The sequence below is a fragment of the Mixophyes fleayi genome, chromosome 4 (assembly GCF_038048845.1).
Source record: "Mixophyes fleayi isolate aMixFle1 chromosome 4, aMixFle1.hap1, whole genome shotgun sequence".
NCBI classification, from domain to species: Eukaryota; Metazoa; Chordata; class Amphibia; order Anura; family Limnodynastidae; genus Mixophyes; species Mixophyes fleayi.
In genome coordinates, this window is record NC_134405.1 from 18,127,130 (window position 1) to 18,150,251 (window position 23,122).

At 42.6% G+C, this 23,122-nt stretch overlaps 1 protein-coding gene across 3 annotated transcripts in view; it reads right to left on the bottom strand.

Moving 5' to 3' along the window:
* The window catches only part of LOC142151069 (phospholipid scramblase 2-like), a 112,304-nt gene that overhangs the window by 44,080 nt on the left and 45,102 nt on the right, over positions 1 to 23,122 (bottom strand). The window contains exons 1-2 of one of the 3 annotated variants that reach the window (XM_075206365.1): positions 14,276 to 14,364; positions 12,770 to 12,823 (exon numbers count right to left, since the gene is read on the bottom strand). The exons of 1 other annotated variant lie outside the window; for it this stretch is intronic. In XM_075206365.1, coding sequence (XP_075062466.1) covers positions 12,770 to 12,779 — 10 coding nt within the window. In that variant the 5' untranslated portion in view covers positions 12,780 to 12,823; positions 14,276 to 14,364. Of the gene's footprint in view, positions 1 to 2,880; positions 3,022 to 6,678; positions 6,838 to 12,769; positions 12,824 to 14,275; positions 14,365 to 23,122 lie in introns of those variants that run through there. One more of the 3 variants, XM_075206366.1, reaches the window with a different exon arrangement.

Below are 23,122 nucleotides of genomic sequence, written 5' to 3' on the forward strand. Positions count from 1 at the left end.
CAGTAAGCACTATAACTCTGGGGGCTCAGGCACAGCATGAAAGAGAGGGAGGGAGGGGAAAAGTGAGTATAGGCAGGTAACTATGGCCCAAGAGGGTGGGCATGGATGACAGGTTGAGAGTAACTGAGGGGAGCGGAGAGAAGCGAGAGGAGACCGAGGGCAGAGGGACTGAGAGGAGGTGAGCTGAGTAGCTGGAGAGCGCAGTTAAAAGTGATGGAAACAGAAGGTAGGAGAGCCCTGCTCAAAGGAGCGAACAATCTAAAGGGAGGGGAAGACAGACATCATCATCATCATCATCTTGGAAATGATTGTTTTAAATGTTGTTTTCTTGTTTGTTTGTTTTTCAAAAAAATGTCTTTAAAGGATGCGCCCCCTACTGAAAGTGTTGTTGCCACCACCAGCGCTCACAGACTAGGTAGTGGAAATTTCGGAAGGAGGAGAACATTGTGGGTATGCTCATATCAACAATGGGCGTGATAGAAATTCAGCTACAAATAGGCCCACTTATATGCTGGTCTATTTTATAAAGATTATGTTTTGTCAACATTCATGGTCAGTAAAGTAACATAATTTTACTTCTCAACTGTTCTGATAATCCTGATTTTGGAGGACTGTTCTGCTCAACCAGGCACTTGAGGAAAAGTTTACAGGTATTTGCCACTCTTCACTGTTCTTAAATGCTTTGTAAACCAGTTAGTGGTGTGTGCATCATTTAAGAGAAGAGGAGGGAGACATGGATGTGGTAGACACTAGCCATGGCCATAATAATGGCCAAACCCCTTCTGGCAGCACGATGCTGCTCACAATAGGCCCTTCATCATATCCTGCTCAGTCCCATGTGGCCCTTAATCTGGCCCTGAGCATGGGGTCCCCCCAAAGATGCTGCTCCCCCGGGGTAATCTCAAACACCATTATTATTTAAACTTTATAAATAAGGCACAGTTTATAATATTATGCAGTTTTAAAGAAACTCGCGCTGCTCTCTGGTTTGTCTCTGCACTGGTTTCATATATATTGCTCATGTAACTCAGTTACTAATGGTACAGTGGTGGGGGGTCACCTGTGCTATCATAGTGGCCAGGAGTACAATTCCTGGAGAAGGGAAGAGTGAGGTTAATATCACCAGAAAAAGAAGCAGAGCCCACGCACAGGAAAGAAACTAAGTACGGGGAGCTCCAAGATTATAAAAAGGGGACAGAGTCTCCTGCCTGAGAAGAAGGAGAACTGTGGTAAAGAAGGAATGAGGCTTTGTGAATGGAGAGTCCAACCAACTAGGAATGAAAGACTGGAGTCCCCAAGTGCCATCATGGAAAGCCCTACCACTGAAAAGGGGAGAACACTCTTATAGAGAGCGAGCCAGCAAGAGAGAGAGAAGGAGCTTTTGTCGTTACAGAGAGAAATCCCACAGTACCAGCAATCCCAAGGGTTGTGAGAGTCTTACAGATGGAGACTGCACATCAGCTCTGAATGAGGGGAGTGTTTTAACTGAAGCTAGCACAAGAAATCTTCCATGGCAGCCCTGTGATTTCTTAATATAGTTGACATTTACAGATAGACCATGGTTAGAGAGGGAATCTCCTGGCCTGGGTAAATTGCAGGTGAGCAGAGAGGACTACAGGCAAGAGGATTTCTTGCCAGTGCTTGGTGCTGCTAAGCCCACCTTCGTCCACTTTGCTGATAACAGATAAATGTCTTAGTATTTGCTGGTAAATTGTGTGCTACATTCAGGGACATAGCCACACATATTCATATGCACACAGAAAGCCTGAAAATAAACACAGAGGGCACTCTTTACATTTCTTTACATCTGATTATTGTCTACTGCTAATGTTGTAATAAGGACAATTTCCTCATCTGCCAAGTTTAGGTAACCAACAAAGTGCACCAATGGTACCCAGTAGGTATAGTGACTGCATTCACTAGCTATTGTGAGAGAGTGTTTTGGCGTGATTGAATGTGGTGTTTGAATTGTAGATTCTCATTATTTTAGAGACATATGGGATTTAAATTCTAGTGACTGGGTTATGGTGTTATGTGTGGGAGTTATTGTTGGGCATTAGGTCAGTGGAGTAGGGCTATAGGAATTTTTGATTCAAGTTAGCACACTACATGCTATCGTTCAAGTGTCTTATATATTGTCAATTCTATTTAATTAAATTTTACTCAATTCTATTCAATTCTGCATAACAATTGGTCATCCAGTCTAATATCATTTTATTATTCCAAACTCCCTATAGTTTTTGGGATTTATATAGTTTTGTAAGTTATATAGTTATATAGTTTTGTAAGACACCACCCTCCACTGTGAGCCATAATTACCATGTATGATTTGTGTGTCTAGTTATGACTGTGGTAGGAGCGTTAGAACTTGTGATCATTAAAGTGGTCTTTTTGCATAGATAATTTAGCTGTCCATCAATGTTTTATCATGTCAGTGTTACGGCTAACGGTCTTAACATAAACGCGTAGAACCAGACTAAGAGGTCTTCACCTATAGCAGCCGCCTTTCCCGTAGAGCTCATTATACTCACATGTACTCGGATGCCCCCAGGGTCAGATGAAGAAACTCTTGTACAGAAAGATCTTTATTTAGCTTTAAAGAGCAATTTGAGTAACTTTCTAAACAGAACACATTCTGCAATCTGCAATAAACTCTACTCAATTTGAATTTTGAAAGCTGAGGAACCAGTACTGCCTGAAACACGGTGGTTGAGGAGCGCCATCTAGTGAAATAGCCATAGGACAGGTTAGAAGAGGGTGACATTTCTAACGTGACAGACCCTGTACTGGAACCTTGGATGATCCTGGGGAACATCTGCAGTTGGCAGCCCAAAACCCTCACTGTTTTTCCCTAAAACTAGTCTAGTAGATACAACTCACCATGTACAAGAATGTGGCCAGGATTACAGCTTTCAGTGAAGCGTCCAAGTTCAAGGGAAACCGGAAGATGACTTGGGAAGATTTGTGCTCTCTCTTTTTCTGTATTTGGACCACAGGATAATTCCCATTTACACTCAGTATCTGAAAATCAGATTATGAGAGACACAGTTACATCAGCAGCACATATAAGACATTTTCCAACACATCATGTCAAGAGTACTGAGACAGTGAAGTAGAACATGCATGTTAAGCAGTAAGACAGTTTCAGCTTTTAGAAAAAGCGGCCCATAGCCCTATGTCAAGCCAACACAAAACGACCACTACCACTTCATATAGCGGGCTATGTTCTTTAGCAATCTTCTAATTACCACCTAAATTGCAGTTGGTCTGGAGAGAGTCTTCTGCCCAAAACATGACCCAGGGTTAATCCCAGAGGGAGCCCATGGTATCCCTTATCAAAATGATTATACCTTCCTGTGGTCTATTTATCAAGCCTTGAACTATATGGAAACAGAATTGCTGTCTGGACCAATTTATCAAGGACCTTGACCCCAATAGCTACCGCCATCTGAAGTTGGCATTAGCCATTCTAGCTTCTGAACCCTCCCCTGCAGGTTTCATGCTCCTCCCTTCGCTCCTTTTACTCATTGTTTTCTGAGCATATTCGGCCTGATGGCCATGCATGCACAGTGCATAGGTGAGGTCAGAACCTGGAGTAAAGTTATCACAATTGCGATCATTTTATCATAGACTCTTTGCCAGGATACACTCTTATTGGAGTCGCTGCAATCCGAGCTTTGAAGACTAGGGGATGGAAGGTTTGCGCAAACCCTGGGACAGAGCCAACAGGCTGAACCAAATGTATAAAAAGTTTCAGCTCAGATTTATGTTGGAAAAACTCCCATAATGGGAGAGGTGTGATTTATTATTATGAAATAGTTAAGTCAGGAAGTACTGTGTTGTTATACAATGTTAATGAATGGTATGGCAGATTGGAATTGTGATATCTATTGCAATAATTATGTGAACCAGATCTATGTCCTACTTAAGGGGGAGTGAATAAAAAGTAGATGTAGATGTAGATCCTCTAGATGGTCCAGCAAAATCGATTAAGAGATTTTCCTCAAGCCCGGCTGAGGAGAGTTCTCAGGCTGGCTAAAGGTTTAGTGTGAGAGAGGAGGTCTCTTTTGTTTCCACCTCTGAATGTTTAGCTCTCTGTCTCCAATTTTGTAAATGTACCTCTCCTCCTCTGTCTGTTCACTCTCTCTTTATGTGTCTTCCCTTTCTTTCTACTCTTTTAGTGGATGTCTCTAATCTCTAATTTTGCACGTGCATCTCTGCCTTCCCATCTGTCTCTCCCCTTTTTGTCTCCACATTATGGGTGTTTGTCATTTGTTTCTCCCCCCTTTGTGTGTTTGTCCCCCTGTACGTCTCTTATCACATCTATCTCCCCACCTTCTTCTTCTATTTGCTCCCACCACCCACTTTTCCTGTGTGCACAACCATATCCAACATCACACAGCTGAAACTACGGATGGAAGGTAAGCACAGTCCTTTCAGAAATTATTTTTGCTGAGGGTCTGAATAGTAAACTTTTAATACATTATGGGTCCTATTCATCATGCTCAAAACCCCATTAATACATACACAAATGGGGTGTTGAAACAATGGCCGTCTGGGATTCCTCATTCAAGATTTTGCATGCACTAACAGATAGATTTATCAAAGTGAAAAAAGTGGATATAAAAGTCAGCGATAACCCTGCCTGTCTGTAAGATTCAACAACTTTCACCAGCAGAGGTTTATCCGTGTAAGAAGTATTAAGGTTGATACCGGTACCACTACAATACCTGTTCTGTTATCACTATCTCAGGATAGTCCGAGAGGTCTCAACTCTAGAAATCTTCAAGTACGGTTTCAAGTCTTCCCTGTTACTCAACCATTTCTATAAACTCATTTAATTTAATTTCTCTACTTTCATGAATTCCAAATGCTTAGCTCTCTTTTCTGCATTATGTTAATCTTGTATATGTTTATTTTGCATCATGTGTTTTTATTCTAAAAATGAAAATTTGAGTGCTATGGGCAGAAGGTGGGCCAGTGTATTATTATCATGGAGGGGAGGGGTGTAGGGTAAACTAGGTAGCACAAATAGTTAGTTGGTTAGGTGCATAGGTGAAATTAGAAATTGGAACTGAAATAGGAGGGTTAGCACTAAAGGCTGACCTCCAGCAGAGGGTAAGATGGGAAGTAGCAATTATCACATTCCCCAAGATCGGAGAACTTCACCGCAAATGAGTTTAATCTGATGACTTGTCCGTGGTTAGGTGGTGAGCGTAGTGACTCTACCCACTTGTTTGAATGCGGTACCATATGTACTGTAAAGAAAAGAGTGGAGGTCAAGCAGTCTCCGGACATAGGAGATGTCTGCAAAGAATCACAAGAATTCTTTACTTATTATTAAGACTATTTAGCTTGGCCGAGTTATTGTCAAAAATAAAATGAGGCTGCAGCACTGGCAACTGTAAATGGCCGAATTGAAATTATGAAACAAGGGAGCCGACTGTCAGGATTCAGCTGTGAACTAGAGGCCACTAACCGGTATTAGCACTACTTAACTAGCAGGTGCGGAGTCTAACGTGCCCCTGGTGTTCGCCAGGGACCCCCACAAGGAGGTTTGGACTTCGCTGCCCGAGGCACACAGGTCGCGGTCCTACTAGCCAGTTGTCGGTGTAGCGGTAAGGAGGGTCAGACGGTCTGGGTCGGAAGCTAATAGGGAGGTGAGGTACAATAGGAGGATCCGAGAGGATAGTCAAACAGGCCAAGGTCACAAAACAATATGGGTCAGGCAGAATGGAGGATGGTCGACAAAACGGGTCACAACAGGAGAGCGCAGAGATGAGAGAATGGTCAGGAGAGCCGGGTCACAACAGGAATAACACAGGGAAATGCTGGAGTCAGGAACCAGTAACTCTAGCACCCTAATGGCGCCAGAGCCAGGTTTAAATAGAGGCAGCAGACCAGGGATTGGAGGAGACAGAGGAGAGGCACGCTGCATGTTGCTAGGTAACGGGAAGGAGCAGGGCGCATGTGCCCGACAGTGATGTCCAGTGGAAACCGCGGCGTGCCTGTTGCTAGGTAACAGGGCTCCCCGGCCAGAGTCACCAGGCGTCCGTCCCCATATGGCAGGGGAACAGCGGGGACGGTGCCTGACACCAACTCTTTGTCTGCAGCTAGCCTTGTGACTCCTGATGATACATGGAAATCCAGTGTACTCCAAACACTGTTGGGTTACAAAAAGTGGAAATTACTGTTTAAATGGTTGTTGATGTTTTTCACTCAATCAGGCGCCGGGAGTTAAGAGGTCTCGTACTTGGCCCGCCGGCCACACAAGACATCCACTGGTAGGAGCAATATTGCTGTACAAATTAGACATAAATCAGGAAAGCCAATGGGAAAAGTCATTGACAAGGGTTCTCTGATGGCGAGAGCTCTAAATTATGGTAGATCTGGATAATTTAAATCTAACATTGAGCTCGATGAAAGCACCTCTGAACAGCTGAACAGTCAGTCCAAGCCCTGATAACATCTTATAAGAAGTGACGCACCCCATAGTGTAACTTAGTATGTACATTAGAAGTCACCTCAGATTACCATCAACTGAATAACAAAAAAACACTTGTTCTGTGGCCTTGTGCATTTAATCATGGAAAAAATCTGTTACTTCAAATATTCTTATATTTTACAGTAGGGGTGCGTTATATTTTCCTAATTTTCAATAATGAGTACAGTGCTCACCTCAATAGTATTGTCACGACGCGGGTCCATGTATACAGGCATCCGAGCTGTGAACACAGGTTCTTTATTTGCCATCTGGATTGAGACGTTCAACTCTCTAGAAGTGTTGTCAATTGTGACGTACCCTAAGCCGCGCTGGAGCACAGTCTCAATCCTCAGCTGGAGGGAAGGGAAAAAAATTGTTAAAATTTGTGCAATTTTTCTGAATTTCTAAACTTCTGCAAATTATCTTGATTTCTGGTTATTGGTTATTTTTGACCAACCAAATAATAGAGACAGCTGTTTGAATCATTATAGTAAAGAGATGAGGCACTATTTAATGGATTACTAGGCCTAAAAATTGTATTTGTAAGTCTTCATTCAGTGAATGTAAGGCCCCTAAAAACACCAGAGTGCAATTATACTCTTCCCAATTACTGAACAGTAAATTTTATGGTTATTGAAAGTTTAAAATAATATGTAACAGTTTTTAAGTAATCACTTTGGGTTTCAATTAGATATAAATTGCACGGAGTGGTTCAATGCCTAAGTACACTGACCACAAAAAATATGACATAGAAGACTCATTGTACTAAAGAGTACAAAACTGGATCATATGTCAGCTTCTTGACACACTAATTTCATTCTACTTTCAGCTCTTTGTGATTTTGACAAACTATTTTGTGATCTTGTTGCTGTCTGTTCTAAACACCAAACATGCACTTTCATTTTAAAGAGCAACTCCACGCAAAAATTATTTAGCCAAATTAAAATCATTATCCCATAGATTGTAAGCTTGCAAGCAGGGTTCTCTTACCTCAGTGTCTGTATGTATTACCCAGTATTGTTTTATTAATGTTTGCTCCCAATTGTAAAGCGCTACGGATTTTTGCTGGCGCTATATAAATAAATGTTGATGATGATGATGATTATCCGGGGTGCTGAAATATACTGGAATAACTCCTGATGCTTCTGCATGAAATACTCTGTCAGTAACTCAAAATTTGACTGTTGCAGTCTTTTAAGAGGTTGTTTTAAAATTAATTTCCTTAGCAACAGCTGTGTCTAGGGAAACAATCAGACCAGTCCATAGTTTGGTTACAAAATATGTGCAGCATGGTGGCTAAGTGGTTATCACTTCTGCCTTACAGCAGTAGCTTCAATTCCTGACTCTGGCCTTAACTGTGTGGAGTTTGTATGTTCTCCCCGTGTTTGCATGGGTTTCCTCCGGGTGCTCCGGTTTCCTCCCACACTCCCAAAAACAACATGCTGGTAGTTTAATTGACTGCTAACAAAATTGACCCTAGTCTGTCTGTGTGTGTGTTAAGGAATTTAGATTGTAAGCCCCAATGGGGCAGGGACTGATGTGAGTGTGTTCTCTATACAGCGCTGCAGAATTAGTGGCGCTATATAAATAAATGGTGATGATGATGATGATCATACGAAAGAATTACCCTTTAAATGGGTTGGGTAAATTGTTTGAAAACCCAGTATTTACACTGGAATTGTATAATGAAATGTGATAAAGGTGATAGCTAAATTAACAATAGTTTTCATTCTAAATTTGACGGCTGTAAAGAAAACCGGGCATGGTGTATGAAACCCCTTAATCTAATCCATACCCGGACTGCACTTTTTAGCCATGTTGTTATCAGGAAGTATCAGTGATGGAACTAAAACATCTCCTTGGAAAAGTACTTCACGGTTTAAATTCCACCTCCACAGGGAACACTCAGGGGTTGAGTGAATGAAGCTATCATTGTTATTTCTGTTTGCTCCCTATTGTTCACTAGTGAGCTCTACAGACAGCCAGGAGCCGGACTCAGCAGGGGTCACCTGAGGGAGGACACCTGGGGAGGTAGGGGAGGGGGCTGGATTGTTGAGAAGCCCACCAATTGAGATCTTTTGCAATTCCCTTGGCAGGCATTTCCCAAGGTGGGATTATGAGGTGATAAAAGAGGCTATCCTGGGAGTTGGACACGGATGTGACCGACTTTGGCCAAGAGCTGGTGTTCTGCCAGAGATCTGCTATGGAACCTATCTCACTGGATTCATTTGAACTTATTTCCTACTTGTTGGAAATTTTTCAGCTGAATGGCAAAATGTGTTTCTAATGAGTAAGCAAATAGATGAGTCATATGCCAGGATCTGTTAAGAGTAAACCAGTGGATCCCAATCTTTCTCAGTTTGAGGTACCCTCAGGGTCTCCATAATTTTTTCAAGGCACCCCCAAGTCAAAATAAGTACCAAGTTGCCCCCACCTTGCTTACCACCGGCCCTAGCCGCGGCACCACAGGGAGACTGTCACGGCACCCCAGGGAGTCGCGGCACCCAGTTTGGGAACCACTGGACTAAACTGTGTCCAGTGTTACATTGAAACTCAATAACCATAAGTCATTGTGAGATTAAGCCCTGGGCTGTGGTTTATTGAGGTCATAAGGGTTTTTTGAAGCAAAGGGCTTACATATGTTTGTCCTCGAAAAGAATCGCCACTTGAGACCAAATACAGTGAAACCACATCTCTCTTGTAAGGATCTCTGAGCTTCAGGTTCAGAGCTGGTCCATAAAATTCTAACTTCCGACGTATAAAGAAGAGAGTCTGCCCAGAGTTGGTCTGAAAAACTGAATGACAGGTCAGTGAGCACCACAATCAAACTCTGCACACTTGTGGCTCTTACTCACAAAAAGTCTTCGTATTATATTATACTGGTGCTCGGACGAGGGGAGTCCCTGAAGTGATAACTGAAGCATCTCCCTTCTCATGCCTTATACAAACTACCATAGAGATCTGTGTATGAGTTGTGTGCACTTTACAAGCCAAATATTATTATTACATCTACCGATATGGCCAACACCACTAATGTAGACATAAAGTAGATTTCAGTATTTCAAAAACTAAGTTAGATCGTGGTGCTGCCTGCAAAACAGACATCTGCCCCAGGTTACCTCATTGTAGACACACCCCGGCAATAGTTTAAGGAAACTAAATTTTGCTATAATTGATACTAGTATTTATTATTAACAAATGCATTCAAGAAAATGACTTAGGGAACCTGGGACAGAACAGTGCTTTACCAGGCCCCATAGCAAAATTTGGGTAAGGAGACGGCAATGGTGCTCTAGCCTCCGACTGTGGCTCTACTGCACCAGTGCCAGACTCAACCATACTCAGAAGAGGCCTCTTTTGAGAGCAGAGCGGAGGCCTCGGAGAGATGTGGGGACCTCATAGTGAAGGCGAGTCTGCATTGCTAGGCACCCTCACCTCCAGGCCTTATAGTGGCCGCTAACCATGTGTTGGCGGTAGGTCCACCATTGTGAGAAACTCTGCTTGTAATTCAGACCCTGGACAACTAGAGAGGTGACAACAACTCCTGGCCTTTGTCTGCTTGACCATTTACAGTTTCTTCTAGTCTTTACTTATAGAGTAAAAATCTCATTGCTACATTTACTTTAACATTTACATTTATTCTTACCTTTGTTCTTCAATATAACTTCCTCCACCTACAAATGTAAGAACAAATATTGATGTAAATTAGTTTTCCCATGTATTTGTTCATTAATAGCAATGCTAGGGCTAAGGGGCAGGGATATAAAAGGAGGTTATTGTCATCAAGTGTCATATGTGGAATATGGGGATTAGTGCAACTATCTGCCCCTCCTCACCTGTGAGATGACTATTAGCGCGAAGATTAAGAGATTGAATTTAGCTAAAACAAAGGGAGTGCAACTAATAACTGCTTCACCTCAATTAATGTCAGTCCCTCCAATGGAATGACCGATACAGTCTTTTAGTTCCTCTTTTACAGAGTATCTTCTGTACATTTTTTAATAATAATTTGTAGATGATTACTGTATTGAGCTCCCTAGATATCTGTACAACATTAACAAATGTATTTTGATCACAGACTTCCTGGAAACTCTTATTTGTAAATGGCATGCTGTCTAATAGTTAATCATTTCTTTCATAAAACATTTTTATACCTCTCTATCACTCATTAATGACCTTTTTTCTCCATTACTTTTCCAACCCTCAAAAACACGTGTGGCTCTTATCTAGCATCGTTTTCTCATGTTTTAATTTTCCCCCATATATATAACCTCTCTTAAACCAAAGATCACAAAATAGATTTTGCCATAGAGAACCAGAAAAGGACATGGGTACAGCCACAATCATCATTTAGGAGGATGCAGCCATTCATTGTGTGTTCTAACATGTAATTACATCTAATAATAGTGTTGTGTTTGCCCACAAAACCAAACTTTACCAGCCCTCCCCACCCACACTGAACTTCTGTGGCCCAGTTTATTACCAATGTGTAAACATGCTTTCTCCCAAGTAATGAACAAGGTTCTGTGACATATAGACTGTGAGATTTCTTACCTCAACAAGGCACTCAAGTCCTGGGGGCACCACAGTGGTGGGTACGGACAGCTGGTCCTGGTAAGCAGATGTGGACTTATTTTGCAATTGAGGTTGGTTTGGAATGGGTTTAGAGTTATAGTGGCCTGAAAATTCAAAAAGAAACACAGTATATAATAAACAAGCACATATAAAATAATTCTGGATATAAGATCTTAGGCTATAAAGAGAGTCCTGGAACAAATGAACATAGGGGCACGGGAGACATGACTGAGCTGGGGATAATTAGGTAAAGGGTAAGTTTAAAGCTTAAGGGATCCTGGGATTCATGTGATTCGGCCAAAGGTAGTCTATATGTGTTCTTTGATGGAAGACTAGGAGCCCATCGTAAACAGAAGATTAAGGAAAAAATCTGGAGGGTTTAATATGTGGACATATTTTATTTGCTTTCTTTGGAATGCTTTAAATATGTGTAGGGAGTGAGGAGCATAGAAAGTACGAGAACAGGAAACATTAAAGAATGATCCCCAGGCATTTTGGGGAATTGGTCCCATACTTTTGCATTCTTGCCCAGTGCAATTGGGGAGAAGAGGTCAGACAACTGCTTGGCTCTTGTAAGCTACATGGATGCCATCAGTGAGGCCTACTGAGCAATCGGGGGCCAAGCCTGGCTGAAAATTAGCATACAATTTAAGTTAAGAAAAGGGTCCTGCCCCGACTCTTTATATCAGTCCATGAATGAGGATTGTCTTTTTTTTCCAGGGTCGGCCGGTGCCAACTTGGAAGGACGTCGGCTGAGGCCAAAAGTTGCGCATGTTAGAAGACCAATTTAGGTGGGATCTTGTATAAGTTGAGGCATGAAATGCAAAATTGATGCAAGAGGCATAGATGGAAGGGAAGACATCATCTTGAATACAGAGTACAGTTCTGGGCATCTCTCTATAAAATAAACATTTTGGAACTAGAAAGGGTTCAGAGCAAAGTTGCAAAATTGATAAAGGGTATGTAGTCATTAAGTTATGAGGAAAGGTTATCCAGTTTAGGCATGTTTACTTTAGAAAAGAAGCGTCTAAGAGGGAATATGATTACTATGCACAAATACATTGAGGGTCAATACAGAGAACGTTAATGGGAACTTTTTACCCAAAAGACTATACACATGACATACGGTCAACCCCTAAGGTTAAATGAGAGGAAGTTTCACAACCAGCATAGGAAGGGGTTCTTTACAGTAAGGGAAGTCAAGATATGAAATTCGCTGCCATGGAAGGTTGTGATGGCAGATTCAATAGATATGTTTAAGAACGGTTTAGACAAATTTTTAGCGGAAAAAAGGTATCCAGGGTTACGACCGTTGAATAAAATGAAGGACTATGGTGGATCCAGGAAGAAATAAGACTGCAATATTGGGTCAGGAGGAATTTTTCCTGATTGAAACAGATTAGCGGCTGCCTTATTTGGATTAATTTCAAATATAAGTGAGGGATCGCAGGTGATCCAATATAGGTTGAACTTGATGGACTGGTGTCTTTCTTCAACCTCATCAACTATGTTACTATGAATCTCCCCCCAATAGACATATATACTGTATGCTCTGAATTAAAAGTGAAGAAATTATATCAAAATCCAATTAGTATAGGGGATAATATAATAAAACATAATTTATAAAGCCATTAATTTCAGAGCTTTACGGATATAATAAAATCAATCAAGTGTTATACATATATAACATCTGTAGAGTGAAGTTCTTACCTGAAGCCATGGCTGTCTAACAACAGATGCTGGATTATATTCCCCTATGTAAAACTGATAAAAAACAAACAGGAATTGGCAGTTGTCGATTATTGTGTTATTATCAGCCACAAACTATTGTAAATGCTCATGTAAATCACAGTCCCACACAATTCCATACTGTTGGCAATTATAAAATAATACCTCTGAGGTTATAATAACTGAGCCAAGAGTTAGACATTTAATTACACCACAATGATGCTTGTTAGTTGTTCTTTACAATCATGGACAAATGATATTATTTATCTGCATAGGGTGTGGCTAGGAAAGGATTGGAAATTATAAAGACTTGTAGCTGTATCACGTCTTCATTTTCCTGCTTCTCTTGTTTTTGCAAACAGTAAATTATTATATAATGGTTAACGGTGAGAAAAATCAGGGTAAAGATTAGCACAAATGGAGTTTGACAGTGTAAGAAGCCATCTGCACAGGTCCAAGTTTCCACCTACGGTGGCACACTGGTTTTGCTGACTCAACGCTGTGGTCATGAGTTTACTAGGGTGCTATCTGTGTGGCATTTTATATGTTCTCCCCGTGTTTGCTTGGTTTTCCTCCAGGTGCTCCAGTTTCCTTCCCCACTCCAAAAACATACTGGTAAGTCAAGTGGCTGTTGGCTAGAGTGGAACATAGTGTGTGTTAGGGATCTTAGACTGTAAGCTCCAATGGGGCAGGGATTGATGTGAATGAAAAATATTCTCTGTACAGCGCTGCGGAATATGGTGGTACCATATAAATATAATCATTTCATCATATAGCGCCACTAATTCTGCAGCGCTGTACAAAGAACGCACTCACATCAGTCCCTGTCCCATTGGAGCTTACAGTCTAAAATCCCTAACACACACACACACACACACACACATACACACACACACACACACACACACACACATTAATAGGAGCCAATTAACCTACTAGTATGATTTTGGAGTGATGGGAGGAAACCGGAGCACCTGGAGGAAACCCACACCCACTCTGTTGGATGAATACTATTATGTAATAAGACAGAAGTGCATTTCAGTTATCACATGTACTTACGGACTCCCCCTAGGGAAGGTGCCAGAAAAGTTAATCCCTGGAATTTATACATAAAAAAGGGTAGAAGTGCAGTAATTTATATACTCCGATCAATCTACCCTGCACTAGTCCCATGACATCTTATTGCTATCCCCCCCCTCCCTCCAAATAACCTTGAATGTTCTCCAGGCAGTGATACCTGGAGAGAATGATCTTTGCTGATCCTCTTGATTATGGTGAGCAACGGGCAGGTGAACCCCTCTCACCAGCTAGCCAGGAGATGGAGGGTCAAAAATGAATCAGAAAAGAGCAGCCCCTTTTATATATTATAGTAGAGGTATCATGTAACGTGACAGCGGTGTCACTTGTTGTTACATTGTTATCACAGTGTGTGAGTGATTAGGAGATAGGGTCAGTTAGTATGTGAAAGACAGATGGATACATAAATACCTGCAGGAAGTGAAATGATCTTCTGATCCTGACTCCCAGCCCTCTGTCCACAGAAACAGTATGAGAAATACGGAGATTATTCTGTTTCTTTCTATAACCACTCTCTGTTTATTTACCCCCCTCCTTTCCTACCCATCTCCAGCCCAATAAAACAGTCATTTAGTGCATTTCCCCTTCCACTGTCTGCTCTATTCCTCATCTATACACAATGAAGTGTCATCTCGTCATATTACTTGTACAACTGCCAGAACTATCATAACACCCCAGTTGTGGCATATTTCCAGGGATCAGTGTGCACGCTCCATTACAGCACGAGTTATAAACAAACTCCAATATAAAGTTGGTTAGCACTTCTGCCTCACAGCACTGGGGTCATGAGTTCGATTCCCGACCATGGCCTTATCTGTGAGGAGTTTGTATGTTCTCCCCGTGTTTACGTGGGTTTCCTCCAGGTACTCCGGCTTCCTCCCACACTCCAAAAACATACTGGTAGGTTAATTGGCTGCTATCAAAATTGACCCTAGTCTCTCTCTCTCTCTGTCTGTGTGTGTTAGTTAGGGAATTTAGACTGTAAGCTCCAATGAGGCAGGGACTGATGTGAATGAGTTCTCTGTACAGAGCTGCAGAATTAGTGACGCTATATAAATTACTGATGATGATGATGATGATGATGATGAAAGTAACAGTAATGACGAACTTGTCCTGCAATGGACATAGCTGCCAACATTAGGGCAAAATATCCAATCGCTTCTCTGGGGAATAGTTAACCAGGAAATGATAATAAACGGTAGTGCATTGCATAATTTTGGAGTGTAGTTATGCATATTAATGTGCGTGACTTTATTGAAAAGGAATAACAAATACACCAATTCCCAGAATGCTTGCTGACTCTCACGGAACTGGTGGGGTGGGGGCACGAGGACATGATTCGCTGCACGTGAATCTGTTCAGGAGGCAACAGAGAAGTGGTTAATATTTATTATTAATTATTATTATAAATTTTTATTTACAGGGCGCCACTAGGTATCCGTAGCGCCGTACAGGGACAGACAGAAACACGATACAGGGTGAGACAGCACGGTACAGTTAACAAAAAGCACAGTAACTCAGAAGCTCAAAATACAGCTAGATGAGAGGTGAGAGCCCCCAGCGGGGTAGAGAGGGGGGTAGAAGGGCAGGAGGACCTCACGGAAGAGACATGGAGCTGTACTATACTATATATAGACTATACGATATATAGACTATATATGTAGCTATACTATATAAGAGTCGGGGGGTGCAGTCTTAATGATGCAATGTATAATTGTGTGCTTCCCGCTGCAGCGTGATATTGTGGGTGGAGCATGATGACGCGGATTATGTCACCGCTATGACTTCCGCTCATCAGTTCTCATCTGGGCATCAGGGAGCTTGGCAAGCTCTCTCTGGAGTCCAGGAGATCACCCACGTATAGGGAATCTCCTGACAATCCCCAAGAGTTGGCAAGTATGAGATTTTGGGTAAGGGGCACTCACAGTGGTAAGGACTATAAATAGAGGTATAGGAAGAGAAGCCTGCATTCCATCCCAAATTTGAGATTGGTCTCACCCATCTTCCCAAAAGCCCTGTCTGGAATTGGAACGGGCTCTATATACTGTGTGCTCAATTGCAGACTTGATTTTGCTTCCCAAGCACCTGAGACCTCACTCTCCTAACTCGCTAATGTCTATGGTGGATGCACTGAAAATTTGTGATAGAACCATAGGGTCTTCTACAGACCTCACCCTTCCGACTAATAACATCTCCCTCCTCACAGTGTCTACGCTACTCCTGGATTTTGACATCTCTAGCTGGGTTCACACAGGACTCTCCTCCCTTGCCCATCTGTTTGGCCCTGAGGGCTCTGCTCTTTTGCACAGTTGCAGGACACATATGCTTTTCCCTCTAAATACTTTTATAAATGCCTGTCGCTGCAGCATTGGATCGGGGACCTTCATCATCAAAACTAACCACTGCATCCACCTCCGCTCCTTCTCTTCAGTAAACTAAGGGTAACAACAGGGGTGGAATCACTTTCTGGTACCAATACCTTTCTTCCATCTCCACCACCCCTAAAAACACCTCTCAACTTAAGTGGGAAACAGACCTCAATATTTCCTTCTCCCCGGATAAGTGGGAAATCCTATATGGCAATTTGTGTACTGTGTCTAAGCGTACCAACCATGTGGAGATGTTATATAAATTGTTGTATCGTACTTACCTAACTCCAGCCAGCCGTCAGAAGATTTGGTCTAATCATTCGAATCTGTGTTGGCCAAATTGTGTAGCTGTGGGGGACCTTATTCATGCTTTCTGGTTGTGCCCCATTATTCAGCCTCTTTTACCTCGCCCGGAGTGTTACCTCCATAACCTTAACGCCGTCACCACTTGTGACTCTACTTCATTTATACCCTGAACAAATGCCAAAATACCACCGGTATGTATGGTGCCATATCATGATAGCCACTAGGGCGGCAATTGCACAACTCTGGAAACAGCCTTCTCCCCCTACCCTCTGTAAGGTCATTTCGAAGAGTCTTTTTATTTTTTGCATGGAAACATTAGACGTTCCATACTCTATGTCACCATCCTCTCCAATTGTCATGGACGTCATGGCACAAATTCAAAACTGATGGTGAGGGCTTTAAATTAATCCATCTTCTAGAAACGTGTACCCATCTAACTCCTGATCTACTCAAAGTAACTCAAGTCCCTGACTAGATATTCAATATTGTGACTATTTTGTCCCCTTTGGAAACAATGCTGAGTTATATTTACACATTTGCAGTTTGGTTTGATATACAATGTTCTGTCTGCTCCCCACTATGTACCTCCCACCTCTAACCCCTCTTCTTTTTGTAACCCCTTTCCCTATACTTTTAAAACCTTAATAAAACTATTAATATTAGAAGTATAAAAGGTCCATATCTACTGAAAGAGTTAACGGTTAGATTGTTCAAAACGAATGTCAGACGAAACAAAGCAGTTTCTGTTTAGAAAAAGCTAATTTAATTTTGGAGATTTGCGCTTCCCTACATGCTGGCTCAGAGCCACAGAAGCTGCACAGCTCACAGCTCACCACAATATAATAAGAAAACCATCAACTGGTATGAATCACACCAAAAAATGTACCTGGACTGCGTAGAGGAGTGGTCACCACAATATAATTTAAAAACCCTGAACTTGTATGAATCGCACCAATAAATGTATCTGGACTGCGTAGAGGAGTGGTCACCACAATATAATAAGAAAACCATCACCTGGTATGAATCGCACCAAAAAATGTACCTGGACTGCGTAGAGGAGTGGTCACCACAATATAATTTAAAAACCCTGAACTTGTATGAATCGCACCAAAAAATGTATCTGGACTGCGTAGAGGAGTGGTCACCACAATATAATAAGAAAACCATCAACTGGTATGAATCGCACCAAAAAATGTACCTGGACTGCGTAGAGGAGTGGTCACCACAATATAATTTAAAAACCCTGAACTTGTATGATTCGCACCAATAAATGTATCTGGACTGCGTAGCGGAGTGGTCACCACAATATAATAAGAAAACCATCAACTGGTCTAAATCGCACCAAAAAATGTATCTGGACTGCGTAGAGGAGTGGTCACCACAATATAATTTAAAAACCCTGAACTTGTATGAATCGCACCAAAAAATGTATCTGGACTTCGTACAGGAGTGGTCACCACAATATAATTAATAAAAAACCCTCCACGGGTCTGAATTCCCCAAAAAAAAATTCTGGACTGCGTAGTGGAGTGGCCCCGGTACCCAATTTGATACCGGGGCCACAATATAATAAATACACCCTGCCTCAACTGGTCAGAATTCCACCAAACCAGTATCTGGACTGCGTAGTGGGGTGGCCCCGGTACTAAATTTGGTACCGGGGCCACAATACCTCCTCCAAGTTCCAAGTGTAGTGTTTATAACATATTAACACTACACTAATTCTAGCACGTCAATACCTCTTGTTTTAAATAATGACAGGGCATTTAACTTTTGATTTAATTTTTTGAATTTGTTGACATTTTCTTTTACTCTTTGAACATGGCAAACGACTGTTGAATGATCACATAATGTCAAAAAAAGAGTTGCAAGATGGAATTGTCCTTGGGCCCTCCCACCCTTATGTTGTTGAAATAGGACATGCACACTTTAACAAACCAATCATTTCAGCGACAGGGCCTACCAAACAACTGTGGCTAAAATGATTGGTTTGTTTGGGCCCCCACGCCAAAAAAACAATTCATCTCTCCCTGTACAAACTAAACTGGCTCTACTGAGGCAAGATGTCGTCCTCATCCTCAACCTCTGATTCCTCTCCCCCTACAGTGTGTACTTCCTCCTCCTCACACATTATCAATTCGTCCCCGCTGGACTCCACAACCACAGGTCCCTCTGTACTATCTGGAGGGCAGTGCTGTACTTCATTGAGGAATTGATTATTCATTTTTATAAACATCATTTTTTCAACGTTGTGAGGAAGTAACCTCCTTCGCCGCTCACTGACCAGGTTCCCCGCTGCACTAAAAACTCTTTCCGAGTACACACTGGAGGGGGGACAACTCAGGTAAAATAGAGCTAGTTTGTACAGGGGCTTCCAAACTGCCTTTTCTTCCTGCCAGTAACAATATGGACTGTCTGACATGTCTATTTGGATGGTGTCAGCAAAATAATCCTCCACCATTTTTTCAATTGTGACAGCATCCAATGCAGCGACAGTAGACATGTCTGCAATGGTTGGCAGGTCCTTCAGTCCGAACCAGATGTTATCAGTATCCCCGCCAGCGGCTCTTTTAGGAAAACTGAGCTTTTTCCTCGCAGTCATAGATGTGGAAGAAAATGAGGGTGGAGCTGTTGGCATGTCACGGTCCTCTTCAGAGGACAATCTCCTGACCAGCAGGTCTTTGCACCGCTGTAGACTTGTGTCCGCCGGAAACAGAGACACAACATACACTTTAAACCGAGGATCGAGCACGTTGGCCAGAATGTATTTCTCTGACTTTAAAAGAGTGACCACCCTCGGATCCTGGCAAAGCGTACGAAGGGCTACATCCACAAGAGCTACATGCTTGGTGTAATCGCAATGGTTTACCAGCTCCTCCCTCACTTTCTCCAGCTGCTTCTGCAACAGCCTGATCAGGGGAATAACCTGACTCAAGATGGCAGTGTCGGAACTGACTTCTCGTGTGGCAAGTTCAAACGCCTGGAGAACCTTGCGCAACACGGAAATCAGTCTCCACTGCGCTTGACTCAGGCGCATCCCCACTCCTTTGCCTATGTCATAGGTGGCTGTGTAGGCCTGAATGGCCTTTTGCTGCTCCTCCATCCTCTGCAGCATATAGAGGGTGGAGTTCCAGCGCGCCACAACCTCTTGTTTGAGGCGATGGCATGGCAGGTTCATGGTCTTTTGATGTGCCTCAAGTCTGCGGTAGGCACTGGCTGAATGCCGAAAGTGTCCAGCAACTTTGCGCGCCACCGCAAGCATCTCCTGCACACCCCTGTCACTCTTGAGGTAATGCTGCACCACCAAATTAATGGTGTGGGCAAAACATGGGACGTGCTGGAAATTGCCCATATTTAATGCCCGCACAATGTTACTGGCATTGTCTGACACCACAAATCCCCATGGGGTAAGCCACTGGGAGATAATTTCCCTCAGTTTCTCTAATATGTTGTCAACATTGTGCCTCTTATTAAAGCCTGTAATACACAATGTTACCTGCCTTTGCACGAGCAGCCATTTTGTAGATGCTGCTACTGATGCAGCTGTTGCTGTTGCTGCGGAAGGGGATGCATCTACCCAGTGGGCTGTCACAGTCATATAGCCCTTCGTTTGCCCAGAATCACTTGTCCACATGTCCGTGGTTAAGTGGACAGTGGGTACAACCGCATTTTTTAGAGCACTGAGGACACTTGATCGTACTTCTCTGTACATTTTTGGTATCGCCTGCCTAGTGAAGTGGAATCTCGACGGGATTTGGTACCGGGGACACAATACCTCCATCAACCCTCTAAATCCCACTACACTGATGGCGGACACCGGGTGCACGTCTAATACCAACATTGCAGTTACAGCCGCAGTTATACGCTTTGCAATAGGGTAACTACTATCGTATTTTGTGGTCATGGCAAACGACTGTTGGACGGTCAATTGTTTTGTGAAAGACTTAGCGGTCTTACGACTTCCCCTCTGGGAAGATGACCGACTAACAGCAGCAACAGCAGCAGTGGCAGTAGTAGGCGTACCGCTGCAGGATTCCTCGGATGAATCCCGTATTGAAGAGGACTCAGTCTGGCTGCTGACTTGGGCTGCAGGACTGAATCTGATGGAGATCGTGGAGGAAGTTGACGAGGAGGGTGTTGCTGGTCTGTATCCAACTGGACCACGGTATTTAGGTGTCCCTGTACCGATGACGGTCCTAGCCCCAGTTCCTGAACTAACCACTGAACTATGAAGGTTCAGGTGACGTATAAGGCAGGATGTCCCTAGGTGGGCAAGATCCTTACCCCTGCTTATTTGAGCTTTACATAAGCTACATATGGCCATACATTGGTTTTCCGGATTTGGATAAAAATAACTCCAGACCGAAGAGGTGCATTTTTTGGTCTTCTTACCAGGCATGACGATGGGCTTTTTCATCCCATGGACATCAGCTGTTTTCCCCCCTGGTGCCTCATTTTCAAAAACCACATCACCATCCTCATCAAGTTCCTCCACAGCGCCAGCTACATCATCAATAGCCTTCTCCCGAGCCACCTCTTCCCGTACAGTGATGGGAAGGTCAGGCTTGACAACCACCAACACCCTTGGACTCGCCTTGGGGATTTGTGATAATTTCTCTTTAGAAGGCAGAGTTGTTGGCTGTTTTGTTGATGACAGCATAACTCTCTTCAATTTTTTGTAGGGGGGGGTGGAGGAGGAGGGCTAAGATCCTTGGGTGAAGCTAAACCACTAGTCATGAACACGGTCCAGGCCTAAGCCGTTCCTTGCCACTCCGTGTCGTAAATGGCATATTGGCAACTTTACGTTTCTCCGCAGATGATTTTAAGTTTCTCTTTTTGCTACTTTTTGAGAACTTGGGCTTTTTGGATTTTACATGCCATGTACTAGGAGATTGGGCATCGGGCTTGCCAGACGACGTTGATGGCATTTCATCGTCTATGTCATGACTAGTGGCAGCAGCTTCAGCATTAGGAGGAAGTGGGTCTTGATCTTTCCCTACTTTATCCTCCAAATTTTTGGTCTCCATTATATGTAGCACAAGATACTGCAGAATATGTGAACTTGGTAATATTGCAGTACCAATGGGCTTATACTGCAGGATTGGTTTTGCAAATTATGTTATAATTAAAAAAAATGTTATATTTTTTTTTTATAATTTTTTTTTAATTTTTTAAACACTTGGGAATAATGGGGAAATAACTATGCCCTTAGAAGCACAGAGCACAGGACACAGCACCACTGGACTGAACAGGACACAGCACAGGACCCAGCAGCACCACTGCACTCAAAATTGACAGAGCACAGCACACAGCACCACTGAACTGATACTGCAGAATGTGTGAACTTTGTAATATTGTAGTACCACTGGACTTTTACTGCTGAATGTGTGAACTTGGTAATATTGCAGTACCAATGGGCTTATACTGCAGGATTGGTTTTGCAAATTTGGTTGTAATTAATTTTTTTTTTAAATTAGTTTTTTGTATTTTTTTTATAACTTTTCTTTAATTTTTTAAACACTTGGGAATATTGGGGAAATAACTATGCCCTTAGAAGCACAAAGCACAGGACACAGGACCACTGGACTGAACAGGACACAGCACAGGACCCAGCAGCACCACTGAACTCAAAATTGACAGAGCACAGCACACAGCACCACTGGACTGATACTGCAGAACACAGCACAGCACAGCACAGCTCAGAACTAAACAGCACAGCACGAGATCTACCAGAACAGAGGACCACCTAACACACCCTCCCTCTACCCTGATCAATGCCCGAGTGAAGATGGCGGAATTTATAAGTTCCGAGTATCGCGAGATCCGACAGCGGGATTATGGCTCAGAGCCTCGGTTTCAAGTTTTCATTTGGCGCCAATACCCGGATCTGTCTCGGATCGACAACGTTCGGGTGGGCTCGGATTCAGGAAATCCGAGTGCGCTCATCTCCACATTATACCCACATCTACTGTATTCTGCCTAGCCTTGAGATATGTATTTTTCTATTTGTTGGCATAATGCTATATATTATACGCCCACTGGCGCTATATAAATAAATGGTGGTGGTGGTGATTGTGATAGGTCTACGTAATGTGAACTTCAAAACTGATGTCTTTTGTCTGAGTAAATCAGAGTTTTTGCAAATACCAGACCTGTGTGTATTATATATATTATATATTATATATATTATATTATATATTATACCTGTGTGTATTATTATAGCTTTTTTAATATGTATTATATGCCTGCTTGATTGTGATATGTCTACAGAAAGCGGACTTCAAAACTGGTGTATTTTGTCTGAGTAAATCAAGAGTTCTTGCAAATCCTAGACTGTGTGCGTATTGCACTTTCTCACCGGTTGCCCGATTAATCTGATACACCTTATCTGATCACTGACCACTCAAGATAGATCGCCATAACTGCTGACTGCACTGGTGGCCATTTGGGAAGAGAGGGGCCGTCCTCTGGTAAATAGATATGTGTTGTGGCCCCACCATCCTCTGCACAATGCACATTACACAAAAGAAAAAGCGTGAGCTGAGGGGGCAATTCAATTAGAAGTACATTTTCCATTGTCAAC